The 15,490-nt window shown below is 31.8% G+C and overlaps 1 protein-coding gene across 1 annotated transcript; it reads right to left on the minus strand.

The window, feature by feature from the left end:
- Positions 1 to 1,158: 1,158 nt before the first annotated feature.
- On the minus strand, positions 1,159 to 3,109 carry LOC126969182 (uncharacterized). Its single transcript, XM_050814501.1, has 4 exons — positions 2,759 to 3,109; positions 2,488 to 2,680; positions 2,178 to 2,403; positions 1,159 to 1,207 (listed from the first exon to the last, which is right to left on the minus strand). Exons 1-4 carry the CDS (start codon positions 3,029 to 3,031, stop codon positions 1,159 to 1,161), a joined length of 741 nt encoding a protein of 246 aa, XP_050670458.1. The 5' UTR covers positions 3,032 to 3,109.
- Between the last annotated feature and the right edge of the window lie 12,381 nt (positions 3,110 to 15,490).

The following is a 15,490-nucleotide window of genomic DNA, read 5'->3' on the forward strand; positions in this document are numbered from 1 at the left end:
CTAGTGTACGTCACCAGAAAACACTTATTCAAGTTGAGAGTCATGAGGTTATCGTCTCACCACTTTCTTGTCTCGTCGAGGTCGATCTGAAGTTCTTGTTTAATGTATTGATGGAAAACATCAAATATTTGGTGGAAAATTGTCATAAATGCATATATGTTTTGTTCTTATTCAATTTATTTATCTTTTACATCAATAAAATTCTTTGTGATTCATCTTAGAGATATTATTAAATAAAATAATCTATGAATGATTGATGAAATAGGCCAGTATGTTAGTGAAACTTGCATTACCTCGATAGTCAATAAAGCGTAAATGACAAGTAAAATGAATGCAGCTTAACAGTATTTGTGCATGCATGTGTATTGAATTGATTAGAACTTTCTACTTTCCCCCTGCATAGCCACTGCACATTAGCGGAAAATCTTAACATATCTTATTCAGTCCTTTCCACTAGAGCGAAAAAGAAAGCATATTAGTGAAACCAATTAATTCTTTGATTGTAAGAGATAGTTTAACTTGTTGGATATCGTTGTTTTATACGCATGAAGAATCATGCACATTATATAAATAATTCTCGATTAAAATAAAGAGATTCTTAACAATTGATCGACAGTACAATTGTAAAATTTTTCGATAGTTATAGCAAACATTAAAGGTAGTTTTGTAGTAATACCAACTAAAAAATTTTTGGAATGTATCTTACATATGCACATACCCATACAAAGGAGGTAATCATTACTGAAAAGTATTTTAATGGACAAACTTGGTTTTGTAACTTTTTGGTCAACACCTAACCCGACACCAGAGGAATGTACCTACACAAATAGTGTAATAATCAAGTAATAAGATTTTATGAGGAAAGTGAAACTACAATCAATTTTCTTCTATTTATTTCGTGGCCTTAAATTATTACATTAACATTACAATTTTAAATAGAACTATAAACGAAGCCATAAATAAGTTACAATAAAATAATTATATTGACATAGATTTGAGAACTATGCGGGCAGTCGCTAGCTTAGCCCAACATTTACAGTACTTTGGTTTGAGATTTTTTTTCTATGGTTTTTGTCTAAGGACGTAAGATTGCGGCGAGGCATTCAAATTTTCGTTGTTCTGGTCCAAGTTCTGTAGTCCTGTTACGGATCCAGTGATCTAGATCTGGACAGGCCTCACCACGTAAAGATTGCGCCTTCGAATCAAAGACTAGAATTAAAATATGAGGAATTAGATTTCGTACACATGATAATAAATAATAAATAAGTGTGTGTTAAATTATTTAGTTCTATATAAGTATTTAAGAGAGTACTTAACAATATAAGTGACAAAAAATATCATTTTAATAGTATTTTATATAAATATTATATAGTATTTTATACAAATATTATATCTTTGGGTCTAGTTTTATTTTACTACAACACAAACAACAAAATAGTTACACTATATATATATATATATATTCCCCTGGCACATTCCCTATTTGGGGTCGGCCCTAAAATAGTTATACTATATTATGATATATAGATATAGGCTTCTCAAAACTTTGATATTAGCTAATATATTCTTGTTCCTTGTGACCTTACCAAACACACATTCGTTTTATAATCTTTCGCAGTTAATTTTCTTTCATCTCAAACAATCAAAAAAAGTTTTCTTTTCCTTTCAAAATTAGTAACTTAATGGATGTCGATCATTCTTCCATACAAACGTATTATGGCGATTGTTATCCTGATTGTCGTTGTACGTTTAAAGTAATATTTATTTCTCTCAATATTACCTAGCATTGTATGGAAACAAAAAAGTAAAAAACAATGTGTTGACAGTTATAGGCATCGAAACTTCCATATTTCAACAGTAATTTTAACACATCTTTGGGCGTAAATAAAAACTTATAGAGTTTGAAAATGTTAAAACTATTACCATATACGAATAGATAACTTACTTAAAAATTCAAATAATTTTATTTCGAACGGTACTGTACGGTGTTTTCAAAATATCCATATACCCAATGGTCTGTTTATAAAATTTTACGCGCTTCTTTACACGGTTTCAGCATTTCAGCCGCGCCCAAAAAGGAGTTCGAGCCGTCGACTAGTGTACCCTTAACGGGCTAGTTAGCATACAAAAATTTGCATACGCTAAATTCATTTTAATAGGATTAAAAACATTTTCATTACCTATGGTGGACACCATCAGCATGTACTTGGAACGTCGTTTCTCCATTAGTTCCATCATGGCTGAAGAGTTTCTTGAGAGCAATAATCCCAGCGATCGTTAACGCCACTTTGCTAGCGATCAGTGCTTTACCGGCAATCGCAGCTAAGGTTTTCAGGGCCAAGCCTCCCATGATGCTTATGGTCGTGAAAATTCCGAGCAACAGGTACGGCATAACCTTTTTCCCTAAAATAATATGGACATTGAAACTATAAACATAATTATAAAAAGATATATCACACATTTATGAAAAAAAAGTGGGACACATACCTCTACCTCTACCCTCCGAAGATAAATCCATTGATATGGTATATGAGTTCAGCAGTTGTTGGAACTTTGTACGAAGCATATTGTCGAGTTTGTCTTCAGCTGACATACCAGGGAAGAACCGAGGCTCCGCCACCGCAGCCGGTGCATCAGCGTCTTTTACCAACATTAAGCCATCGGTGAGCTGAACACTATCCTGTACAACACAACAATTATATTAGATAAGCTTTTATCACTTCCCACATTCAATTTCACACAGCAACACTCATATCACCTGCTCTACAGCTCTTGTTAGAGCAGTTAGCGCCTTCCCTTTAAGGCACATTGTCAAATGTTTTTGCGAACTGCAGTCATCGTAAACTTTTTGCAAAACTGAAAATTCGGCTGAAGGCCACCAGGAGCTCTCGTCGGCTCTTCCACTGTCTATTTCATTTTGGGCGTAATCTTCTTTGTCCATTCTCCGGGATCTTCGGGATCCGTGAACATTGCTTGAGACTAAGGCGACACAGATGGATAATATCAATGGTATCCGTAAAAAGGAACACATATCTGCTAATTTTTATTTACACTACCCACACCTAAAACTAGTAATGGATTTCAACGAAGGTGGCCTAGCAACAACTGACGTGCGTTCGTCTTGCAGCGACTTTATAACGGCGGCTCCTTGCCGACGAGCATCACCGAACATCCGCTATTCCGCACCAGTTCTTCTACACGCGTACTTACGTAACTGAACTTGAAAATGATTGAGAACGATTTTCCAAGGCAATTTCTCCGATAAAATGTTCAGTAAAAAGTAATGCTACACATGGAAAGAATATAATTGAAATACTATCTGCATTGTTACTTGCAACACGTTTAGAAGTGCGATTTCAAGTACCAAGACTGATCGCTTTAATGAAATGAAATCAAAATTATTCATTCAGATCAATAAATTATACTTGTCTTCCTAATTTGCCTTTATATAATAATTCTTAAATGTATTGATTTATATAATAATTCTTAATTAGATATAGAATAATACAATTAAATAATAAAACAATTTTTTATTATGTCGTTGACGCAAATAAAATAATTAAAACTTTTACAAATGGTAAATAGAGTTCTGTCAATTTACCACCTGAATATAACTAAATACAGGCTTGCCTTGCTAAGATGTGTGTGTACACATCTTTATTTATAAATAATGTATTATTATTATAGCTGTAGTACACTTGTGTAATGTTTTACTAATTCTGATTTCGAAATCTAGGGGTGAGGACCTGGTGATCTGTAATACAGGGTCAACCTACTTTAGACACCTCACAAATACCAGCCGTAAAAAAATGTAACATTTATGTACGTCCTGGGTTAGTTTAAGATATTTTATGAGGAAATTATATAATATTTTATAACTAGATATCACTATTTTAGTGACATTATATTATCTTTATTTCGCAATTGATCATACATATTGTGTTAGTTATTATAATTAATTTAATAGTAGCATCAACTCGAATGCAAGCACGTAATGTTTTTTATTTTAGTTGCGTGTTTTACTTTTATTGAATACCTATCACTTGATTGCACCTGACGCAGCTCAGGATGTTGTTACACTGTAAGGAGGAAATACTTTTATATTTACTAGTATGTAAGGGAAAGTAAAAGTAGTAACCAACCGTGTCGTTTGAATTACTGTAAACAATCAGGCATCATAGAAACATATTCTAGTAATTGGCAGGTTATTTATTCCAGTGATGAACGAATAATGAAATAAATATTATTAATATACCGGCTGCTGACCGAACTATGAAACGAAGTTCACATCGAGAGACACGTCAGTTCTGTTTAGGACCACGTAATTATTTTAGACAGAATTGGTTATTTTTTCTTAGGTATAAAAATTCTCGAATTTTTTGTAATTTTACTAATATGTAAAGATAAAGGAGGTGCCTTTTTGCCCCGATTTGATGCCCAATATATATCATCGGTCACAGCAGGAAGAATAGAATATCATGCCAGAAAAATAAATGGGACTATTATTGAATAGTTTTGTTTTTATCGTTGGTTATCTGAACGTTAGTATACCGACGCCGAATATGCCGATACAAGCAGTAGCTGTTAGAGGACTGAGTCGAATCGAGAAAACACGACAAAGGGAGACTTTTTCTTATGAATAACATTATATTATAGGTTCATATTTATAGACTACTACTTTAAGCGATAGAGACAACGCAATAAGTTCGAGAAGCACGTAGAAACCTATCACACAGGCCGGACAACGAAAGAAATTTCATCCGTTTTCAAGATATGTACCTACGCTTGTACCAACCTACCATATTGCCATATCTAATATTAATCTAATATTTCTTAAAGCGTCATAATAAAGCAACAGTTATTTTAACCAGTGTACTGCAAAATTACTACATTAATGAAAGAAAACTGAATAATTTATTGGAACTGACTTGTAAAAATTATAAAAATTGTACATACTTGACTTTAGCAAAATCGTACCCTGGCAAGAAACACTTCATTCATGATTTTTGTTATAGAATAAATAAGCTTATCGACTCAATGTATTATAGGCAAAAATATTTAGTACCCGGTAGTAAAATTATCATGGCTCGTAGTGCGAAAGGCAGTCAACATCAAGCTCAAATATCGCAGTCTGCCAAAACTATCACCAATAGTAAAATAATAAAAGGTACTATACCATATTATTTCAAACTAAAAAGTAAAGAACAAAATAATGACCTCAAAAGCGATTCATTTTTTCGAGTCCAAATTTTATCTTAATATAATGCATCAGAATATAGCAAGCGTTTTAAGTAAAAAAGATCTACTAAACATAGCTCTAACTGAACTTTTTGAAAATGGAAAAGTAGTAGATGTTATATGTCTATCAGAAACATTCGTGAATGCAGAAAACAGATCTAATATTAAGTTGAATGGATATACAATGGTATCTGCTTTTTGTAGACTTAAGCAAAAGCGTGGTGGGGTCTGCATTCTAGTCAGAGACTATATTGAGGCTGTAAAATTTGATGTCATGGATAAGCTATGTGTAGAATATTCTTTCGAATGTTGTGGTTTAAGAATACCAAAGCACAAATTAATTGTAATATGTCTATACAGGACGCCGAATTCGAACGTTGCTGAATTTTTGAATAAGCTTGATTTACTTTTACACAAATTAAGATATTGGGAGACCAGTAATATTGTGATTGTTGGTGATTTTAATATCGACACTATATAAAAAATACTAAAACGAATCTGGAGTTTACAAATTTATTGCGAAATTATAATTTTTTTAAACATATTAATGAACCTACTCGGCAAAAATCCTGTATTGACCTCTTTGTTAGTAATATAGAAAATGCCACAGGGGAGATTCGTCAGTTAGGCCTATCGGATCATGACACAGCACAATTCTTAGTAGTACCGACAAAAATAAATAATTCAACACCGTCGTATAAGTTAATTTTCAAAAGAGATTTATGTAATCAAAACATAAACAAATTTAAGGACTGTATAAAAAGTCTTAACTGGATAGACGTGTATGATGCCCAGAAATTGGACGAATCTTTTGATGAATTTTACAATACATTAATCATATTTTATAAATTATGTTTTCCTCTTCTTAAGTATAAAATTAATGTTTCAAATTCAAAAATAAAATGGTTGTCCAGAGGTATAAAAAAATCATGTGCAACAAAAAGAAAATTAAGGTATCAATATTATAAGAATAAAATACCTGCCAACAAAAACAAATTTAATAATTATTCAAAGATTCTCAACAAGTGTATAGACCTAGCTCAGAGAAGTAGTAACAACAAATATATACTTTACTCGAAAAATAAATGCAAAGCGTCGTGGAATGTGATTAAAAATAAAACTAACTCTAATGTAGGAAGTATCGATGAAATTAAGTATGAAAATAAAATTATAAATAATCCAACTCAGATTGCTACTATTTTTAATAATTATTTTATAAATACAGTCACACAAAGTCAAAGTCAAAATGTAAAAAATAAAAAACCTACATATAAATTAAAACATAACAATTCAAATATTTTCTTAATGCCAACTGATGAAATGGAGATAATAACCGTTATTAAGTCACTTAATAATTCAAATTCCACGGGCTGCGATGAAATAGCAACAAAGGTAATAAAGGAATGTGCAAAGGAACTAGCTCCAGTCCTAGCCTACTTAATAAATCTATCTTTTGAAGAAGGTACTTTCCCATCAAATTTAAAAAAGGCAAAAGTAACACCTTTACTCAAAGCGGGTGATAAAAAGGATATTAACAACTATCGACCAATCACACTCATTCCTGTTATCTCAAAAATTTTTGAAATGATACTACACAAGCGATTAACATCTTTTTTAACTAAACATAATATCATTTTGGAGGAACAAAATGGTTTCCAAAAAGGAAAATCAACAACTTTAGCGTGTTTTTCGCTAATAAAAGAAATATCGGAATGCATGGATACAAAAATTCCAGTAACATCAGTATTTTTTGATATGAGTAAAGCTTTTGACAATGTTTGTCATGAAAAACTATTAGATAAATGCGCTCAATATGGTATTCGTGGTCTAGCAAATGACTGGCTTAAAAGTTATCTTTCAAACCGTACTCAATACGTTGAAATTGCTAAATTAAATAATAAACAAGAAGTAATACCTTATCGATCAGAACTTAGACTTAAAACAAAAGGTGTACCACAAGGAAGTATATTGGGTCCACTTCTATTCATAATCTACATAAACGACTTACCTAGCATTACTACTAATAACTGTACTCTTTTTGCTGATGACATCTCTATTGTAATTAAATGTAACAATGAATGGACATATGATATAGAAATTAATAAAACAATAAAGGACACAATTGAATGGCTTACTGAAAATAACCTGACTGTAAATATAAAAAAAACAATGTATATGCAGTATTATAATAAGAATGTGAAAGGAAAAGATATTAATGTTAATTATCATAATGAGAATATTAAAGAAGCACAACTTGTCAATTTTCTTGGTATTTCTTTAGACAGCAACTTGTCCTTCAAGTCACATGTTGACAAAATTAGCAAAAAAATTAACCAACATGTATTTGTCCTCAAACGCGTATCAAAAACAATAGGTGAAAAAACAGCGCTAATGGCATATCATGCATTCGTGGTTTCAGCTTTAAGATATGGATTGGTCATATGGGGCAACTCGGTGAGCATAGGGCATTTATTTATTGGACAGAAGAAGTGTATCAGGGCGGTTTGTGGAGCCGGCCCCCTAGATTCTTGTCGACCGCTATTTAAAAAATTGAAAATTCTATCGCTGCCATGCCTATACATTTATGAAATAAGCCTATTTGTTCAAAAACATATGTGTGATTTCTATACAAAAAAAAGCCAGAAGGTTTTAAATACAAGGTATCCAAATAAACTCATAATGCCCTTCTGTAGAACTGCATCTTTTAGTAGAAATTGTTTCAGCATGTCTGTGAAAATATATAATAAATTGCCCAATGAATTGAAAGATTTACCGTTCAAAGTTTTGAAAAGAAGACTGCATCAGTTATTAACAAATAAGTGCTTCTATAGTTTAAATGAATTTTTCAATACAAAATGAATTAGTCTATTTGATAATAATATATGTAAATTAATATACTTTTATGACATTGAATTTGTTAATATTATACATAGGTACTAAATGAATTATTAAGTTATTTACGTCTCATATTATAATATTATATAAGTATTAAAATTTCATTTTATAAATATTATTGATATCATTGTGAAATCCGACATGTTTCAATATAACAGTACGATTAGTGTTTAGACAATTTTGTAACATATTTTGCATGTCAATTGACGAAACATATTGGATTATCCATTATATTGTTAACACCTTAAGTACAATGTTTCCTGCAAATAAATTTCATTTCATTTCATTTCATTTCAATAACGCCAGACTATTTCTTTTAGCGCTTTTTGATACCTCGCGTTTACCACAACAAACCACAACCGTGCAAGTCTTGAAAAAAAAATAAGAAATCTTCAATTATATTTACTATACATTTCATTGTAAAATAATATTAATTTGATATTCAAATACTCTTGGTGTAACATTGTAATAATAAAACATCATAATACTAATACTTAAATTGACAATGTTTGTAAGTCGGTTCTGTAACTGTATCATCATTTTACTATACTTACATTTCATAGTAAAATAATATCAATTTGATATTCAAAATACTCTTGGTGTAACATTGTATATCATTATATAGCAACAACAAGTTATAAATTTTATAATGTTATTGTTAATTTGATTAGTTGTAATAATTTCAGTTCATTTAATTCATGTGAGACTGGCGTTAACAGGATACAGTTTTTTGAATAAAACCACTAATATTATATTAATTTCAAACACATTAATATAACTTGAAAACGCAATATAATATATACAAATATTTTTCGTTGGATTTAGATACATAACATTAGTTATAATTAATCTAAGTATTATTGTTTAGTTAGTTATTTTAGTTATAATTGATCTAAGTATTATTGTAACATACCTACTTATTAATATTTATTTATTTGTTCTGTACTCTTTAATCTTGATAAATTGTAGCTGGTAATGGCAGATACTAGTGATAGCAGTGAAGTTGATTTTTTGTCCTTGAATTCCTCAAGCAGCCAAAACTCCGCTGATGAAAGCTACTACAGCATCTCACCTACCTTCTCTCTTCGTAGTGAACTTGAGAAATCTTTTATAGATTGTGTTAATCATTTCAATGTTTTACATATAAATGCTCATAGTGTGCCTTCTAGCTACACTGATATGCTAACTTCATTTGATTGTAATAATATTCATGCAATTCTAGTGTCTGAGAGCTGGCTCAAACCTTGTCTTCCTTCCACTTCCTACTCCTTACCGGGTTTTCAGCTTGTCCGCAATGACCGTACCGGCCGAGTCGGTGGCGGTGTTGCAATATATATTCGTGAACGATTCTCATATTCTATAATAAGTGTATCTCCTCAGCCACCCCCCGGCGACTCTGCGGAACATCTTGTACTTGAAGTCAGCATATCACACTCCAAAGTACTATTGCGTGTGTTTTACAGTCCTTCGTTAGGCGTTGATTATTTTAGTTCATTTGAATCCATTCTTGACTGTCTTACTCCATTATACGAGCATGTGATCATAATGGGAGATTTCAATACCTGCATGTGCAAAGTTAATCAACGCAGCAGAAAGCTCCAATCAATAATTGACTCCTTCAACTTGCAGTTACTTCCTTTAATGCCTACTCATAACCTACCTAATTGTGAATCATCGTTACTTGATCTAATAATTGTATCAAAAAATAACCTTGTACATAAGCATGGTCAGTTCAACTCAGTGCCTTTTTCATATCACGATCTGGTATTCTTGTCATATAAAGTTCGTTTACCTAAATTAAAACCTCAAACAGTCTGGCTACATAACTTCAACAATCTTAACATGGATCGTCTCAACTATGATGCTAGCAATATCGATTGGACTGTAGTATATAATACTGACTCAATTGATACCAAAATCAGTTTTTTCAACTCTCTAATTTTACAGCTTTATGACATGCATAAGCCTCTTAGACCTGTTAAAAAGAAACATCTCCCCGCTCCTTGGCTCACAGATGAAATTAGAACATTAATAAATGCAAAAACTCGGGCATTAACAAAGTAATAAATTAGCAATTCTAGTTCCGATCGAGTTAAATATAAAAGTATCCGAAACCGATGCAACAGAATATGTAGGGATGCTCAACAACGTCACATATTTAAATCAGTCGATAATCCCGATCCTGCCAAAGTTTGGAAATTTTTAAGATCACTTGGTGTTGGGAAACAGCAACAAACAGTTCTTCCTGCTTCACTTAACGTCGATTCTCTTAATAGGCACTTTTCAAGGTCTCCTGTTCTTCTTGATCACAATACAAAGATAACTACACTAAATACTCTCTCTAATTTCATGAAACAAGCTCCTGAACCTTTCTCTTTCGTACCTTTTACTGAAAGTGATGTCAGGAATAACTTACTATCTATTTCCTCAAGAGCCATAGGAAGCGACTGTGTAGGCCGAAACATGATTATTCCAATTATTGACATTCTTCTTCCTATAATTAACCACATCCTTAATTTTTCGATTAAATCTAATACTTTCCCAGAAACATGGAAAGAAGCTCACTTAATTCCTTTACCAAAAATTTCAAACCCTCTGACTTTTCGCGACTATCGCCCAATATCTATATTCCCTTACCTTTCTTAATTGCTGGAACGGTTAGTTTATAAACAACTCAGTTATTACCTTAATAAATACTGTCTTCTAAGCCCCGTGCAGTCAGGTTTTCGTCCTGGACACAGCAACGAGACCGCTTTGGTCAAAGTTACGGACGATATTCGTCTCGCTATGGATAACCAACAGCTCCATCACTAGCAATCTAAATTCTTCTTTCCACTTATATTGATGATGTTCAAATTTATAGGCACTCCACGTTATCTGATTTACAATCTACAGCTCATAGTCTTAATAAGGATCTCGCTACCATATGCGAGTGATGTAAAAATTATGGTGTAATGATAAATCCAGGAAAAACGCAGGCAATTATCATAGGCAGGCAACATCTGATCTCTAAAATTGACTGGGATGTACTGCCTAGACCTCGTGTCAATGATGTTTTAATTCCTTTTAGTAGTAATGTCTAAAATCTAGGCTTACATATAGATTCAATTTTTTCTTGGCAGACGCAACTGAATGAAGTAAGTAAAAAAGTTTTCTCCGCACATGGATCCCTGCGCCGGTTACGTAATCTTCTCCCAGTACCTAGTAAAATATGTCTTGCGCAGACTTGCCTGCTCTCCATTCTTGATTATGCAGACATTTGCTATCCCGACCTTACCGAGGCTCAGCTGGATAAACTCGAACGCCTACAAAATTTATGTATTCGCTTCATTTTTAACCTACGTAAATACGATCATGTCTCCTCCTTCCGAAAAAAACTCAACTGGCTTCCTATACGTCTACGTCGCAATTCCCACATTCTACACCTTCTTTATTCCATAATTTTTCACCAAAACACTCCTCTTTACCTTAAAGACAGATTTGAGCTACTAGGGTCTCAGCATGAGCTTTCGTTGCGCTCTGCTGCGAAACAAATACTAAATGTTCCTTTCCATAAATCTGATAGCTATCACTATTCTTTTACCATTAATGCCATCACTCTTTGGAATCAACTCCCGCTTACTATCCGTCAAGCACAATCATTAGCATCCTGATTTTTAAATCAACTAAAAAAACATTATCTGTCCTCTATTTGATACAATAAATCTGTATGTTTTGTATCCACCAACATAGTTCAACAATTCTGAAATGTTAATTATTGTTCCCACTTTTTACATATTTTACTTTCTCATAAATTTATCTATATTTTAGTATAGTATATATTATGTATAGTATATATTATGTGTCTCTATATTTTTGACACTTCTTACCCTTTTAATGCATTTCTCTTTTATTGTATTACAAATGGTTGCCTGGAAGAGATCACTATATAGTGATAAGGCCGCCATTTGCACCATATCATGTAATTATGTATGTTGGTAGTTAAATTATATTTTGTTAATGTGGTGTCAAAAAAGTGTAATAAATAAAAAAAATAAGAAATCTTCGCATTTTATCCAGGTATTTTGCGAGTAACAATTTTAAAATGCCGTATTAAGAGCCCAAAATCAATCAGAGAGCTGGTTGTCAATTGATTGGTATAATTTTTTCCACTTATTCAATTATTAATAAATATTTTTGGGAAAACAAAGGTCATTTATTTCGGTGATGTTATTTTTATCTTATCAGAATACGAATGATTATATGTCCATATTATGTATAGAACGTCATTGGAATTCATCTTTTAATATTTTTTTTTATGTTATTTGCCATGCTTTCATTCAATAATATTCATATTATTCAAATTTAAACAACTAGTTGACCTCCGCTTAAACTTCGCAATGATACTGATCAGTTACTAAAAAATAAGAAAATATAATTATTTATTTTAAATATTTAAATTAATCTACGACATAGTAGCAATTATTTTTTTTTGTAATTAATTAACTTAAATACGATTGATAAAAAACAATACCAAAAAATTGATACAGCTACATACATAAAGTACAAGTGGGCATGGGCTGTATATTATTTAAAAAAATCATAGAGATCTTCGGAAATTGCAAAATAATAATAAGAATCAAAAATTATTACTTAGATATAAATCATATTTAAAACGCCAAATTGCCTACTGAGCTAAATAACCTCAGTAAGCAAAAATAGGATTATATGTACATTGATTATATTGTCATTATTAGGATTCTGTAGCCAAATGGCAAAAAACGGCACCCTTATGGATTCGTCATGTCTGTCTGTCCGTCCGTCCGTATGACAAAGCCACTTTTTTCCGAAACAATAAGAACTATACTGTTGAAACTTGGCAGATGTATTTCTGTGAACTGCATTGAGTAAGTTAGAGTACAAGGCCGGGGACACTCCTGTGATTCCTCTGGTGTTTACGCTGGTTTGTCCTCCTTTTCCATAAAAAATATATATATTTAGTGCCCATGTATCGAATAATATTTTGCAGAAATAGCAACTCCAAAGTCCAAACTACGAGTAATAATTTTAAACAAGCACCTTGAATAAATGATATTTGTGAACAAAGTGTTATTATTTCATGCAAACGATTTTGAGGACCACCCTTGTTAAAGACCTTCCATTTTCACATACCTAAATTAAAAAATTAAAACCTAATGAAATGTAAAATTTATTCTTTAACAAGTTAAATTCTATATTGACTCCTAAGTCGGTCGTAGAAACTGATGTAATAGCTTTTAGCGAGTGGGCAACAGTTGAATTACACAAAAACAGGCAAAAATTGTATGACCTATAAGCGGAGCCACAATATAACTGTAGTGATGAGATCAAACACTTATAAAAAACATTATGTTTAATGGTTTTAAGAAGTTTTAAAAAAGATTGAACAATTTCTAAGTCAAGACATATACGAGATAAAATAATTATTACCTCTAACCCCTCGTTTACACCAAAACACAAGTCAAAAACTTGTTTTAAACAAAACTTGTAGAATACTTGTCATAACATAATTATTTGTTTTCAACATGTATTCCAATAATTGCAACTTTTATTGTCTGAACCATTCTTGCGTTCACACTGTGTTGCCAATAAGTTTTTATACAAGTATAAAACAGATTTGCGTTCACATATAGATTTGAGACATGTTTGATACAGTCTGATACAAGGACAGCGTTCACACCAACATAAAACATACATGTTTTATTTAACAAGTAGGTATTGTTAATTTTAATGAAATTTATGTATAATACTTATACGTGGATAAAGTTTTAAACATTTACCGGACAGACCGCTTTTTTGAAGTTATACTTTTGACGCGATGGAGAAAAATGATGAGAGTGAATTTTTACGAAGCGCGCGCACACCGACACCTGAATTCTACATCGTGAAGTTAGTTCTAGGTGGCATGAAAATCGATAACTATGTTCAAGTTGTATATTCTAGTATTTTTATATTTAGAACACGTGTTTCGTAACAGTACAATTAAAAAGTGTGAATAAATAAATATTATTTTGGTGTTTTTATTAAATCAATTTCATATACGACGGTGATAGTATTTATTTATTTACTAATAATTTATTAGTATACCTATATATATTGAATATGAGTGATAAAACTGATTTGAATAAACTGTTTTGAGTGCATTTATAGATTTGAGGTTAATTGTCGGTATGTAGTATAATTTATTTACATCGTTAATTAAAAATTATTACATTATCTAAAAAATATATTTTTTTTTTCGTTTTATTTTATTTCTGGTATATTAACAAATTTTATGTGTAAATAATAAATAATAATTAATTTTCTATAATTGTTCATATTAACCTTAAATGTGTTTACCTATACTATCTTTGATCTTAACTATTTGTTAAAATTTGATTTATTTTTCCATACGCCAAAGAAGTATAACTTCTAACGCGTGTACGTAAGTACACACACTCTTTTTTTTTGTGGAAAAGAAGAAAATAAATGGAGTGGTCAAAGACATAAGCTTTGTAAGCTTTATAAGAAGAATATGAGTCATCAGTAGGTAGAATTCTCAAATAAATAGCTAACAAAAAAAGTGCGTACGCCATCCTTCAACGCTGGCAACGCTCCTGTGATTCCTCTGGTGTTGCAAGAGAATGTGTGCGGCGGTGATCACGTATCACTAGGTGACCCGTGCGTACGCTCGTTTGTCCTCCTTTTCCATAAAAAAATAATTGCTCTGCTGGAGTGATGGCATCTCGATATCATGTGAATCCTGCTAAGAAAAGTATAGTGCAACTTTTTGAAGCAAATTCTCTAAATTTACTGGTCTCATTCTAACAAAATTTCTGAATCCACTTCTGTCTTCTATTCTTAAATCATTCAATAAGGAACGATAAGCCTCTTCTTGCTGTTGTCTCCTCAAAAATGATCGCGACCAGTACTTGCGTGGTTTTCTTGACTTTCCTTCATTCTGTATGATGTGCAAGTATACTGCACTCATGAAGCAAAGTTCCGCAATACCTTCACTTTCTATTGTCTGTACCAGTAGTCAATTGTGTTGTCAAATTCATTAACTTCTGCACTGACATGTCTTAAACAAGTTCAGCTACAAGCCTACAACAAGTATAAAACATGAGAGCATATACATGTAGACAACTAATAGGTGACAAACAATTTCATCAGACAAATTTCATACAAATATTGTCTACGACAAGTATTATGTTTTTGTATTTTGAAAACATTGAATACAACTTGTATTTTTAATTTGCATGAAACTTGTCAAATACGTGTATATCCGTGTATTACCTTTGTGTAAACGAGGGGTTACGTTATAAAAAAATCTTGGAAATAATAAATGAAGAAGCCGGAA

Source organism: Leptidea sinapis, chromosome 17 (genome assembly GCF_905404315.1).
Source record: "Leptidea sinapis chromosome 17, ilLepSina1.1, whole genome shotgun sequence".
Taxonomy (NCBI): Eukaryota; Metazoa; Arthropoda; class Insecta; order Lepidoptera; family Pieridae; genus Leptidea; species Leptidea sinapis.

Excerpts from the sequence above, each read along its gene's own strand:
- LOC126969182 (XM_050814501.1), bottom strand. The coding sequence starts at position 3,031 with ATGTGTTCCTTTTTACGGATACCATTGATATTATCCATCTGTGTCGCC. Across the intron at positions 2,404-2,487 it reads TTCGGAGGGTAGAGGTAGAG|GGAAAAAGGTTATGCCGTAC; the intron begins GTATGTGTCCCA and ends ATATTATTTTAG. Across the intron at positions 1,208-2,177 it reads GATGGTGTCCACCATAGGTA|TTTGATTCGAAGGCGCAATC; the intron begins ATGAAAATGTTT and ends TTAATTCTAGTC.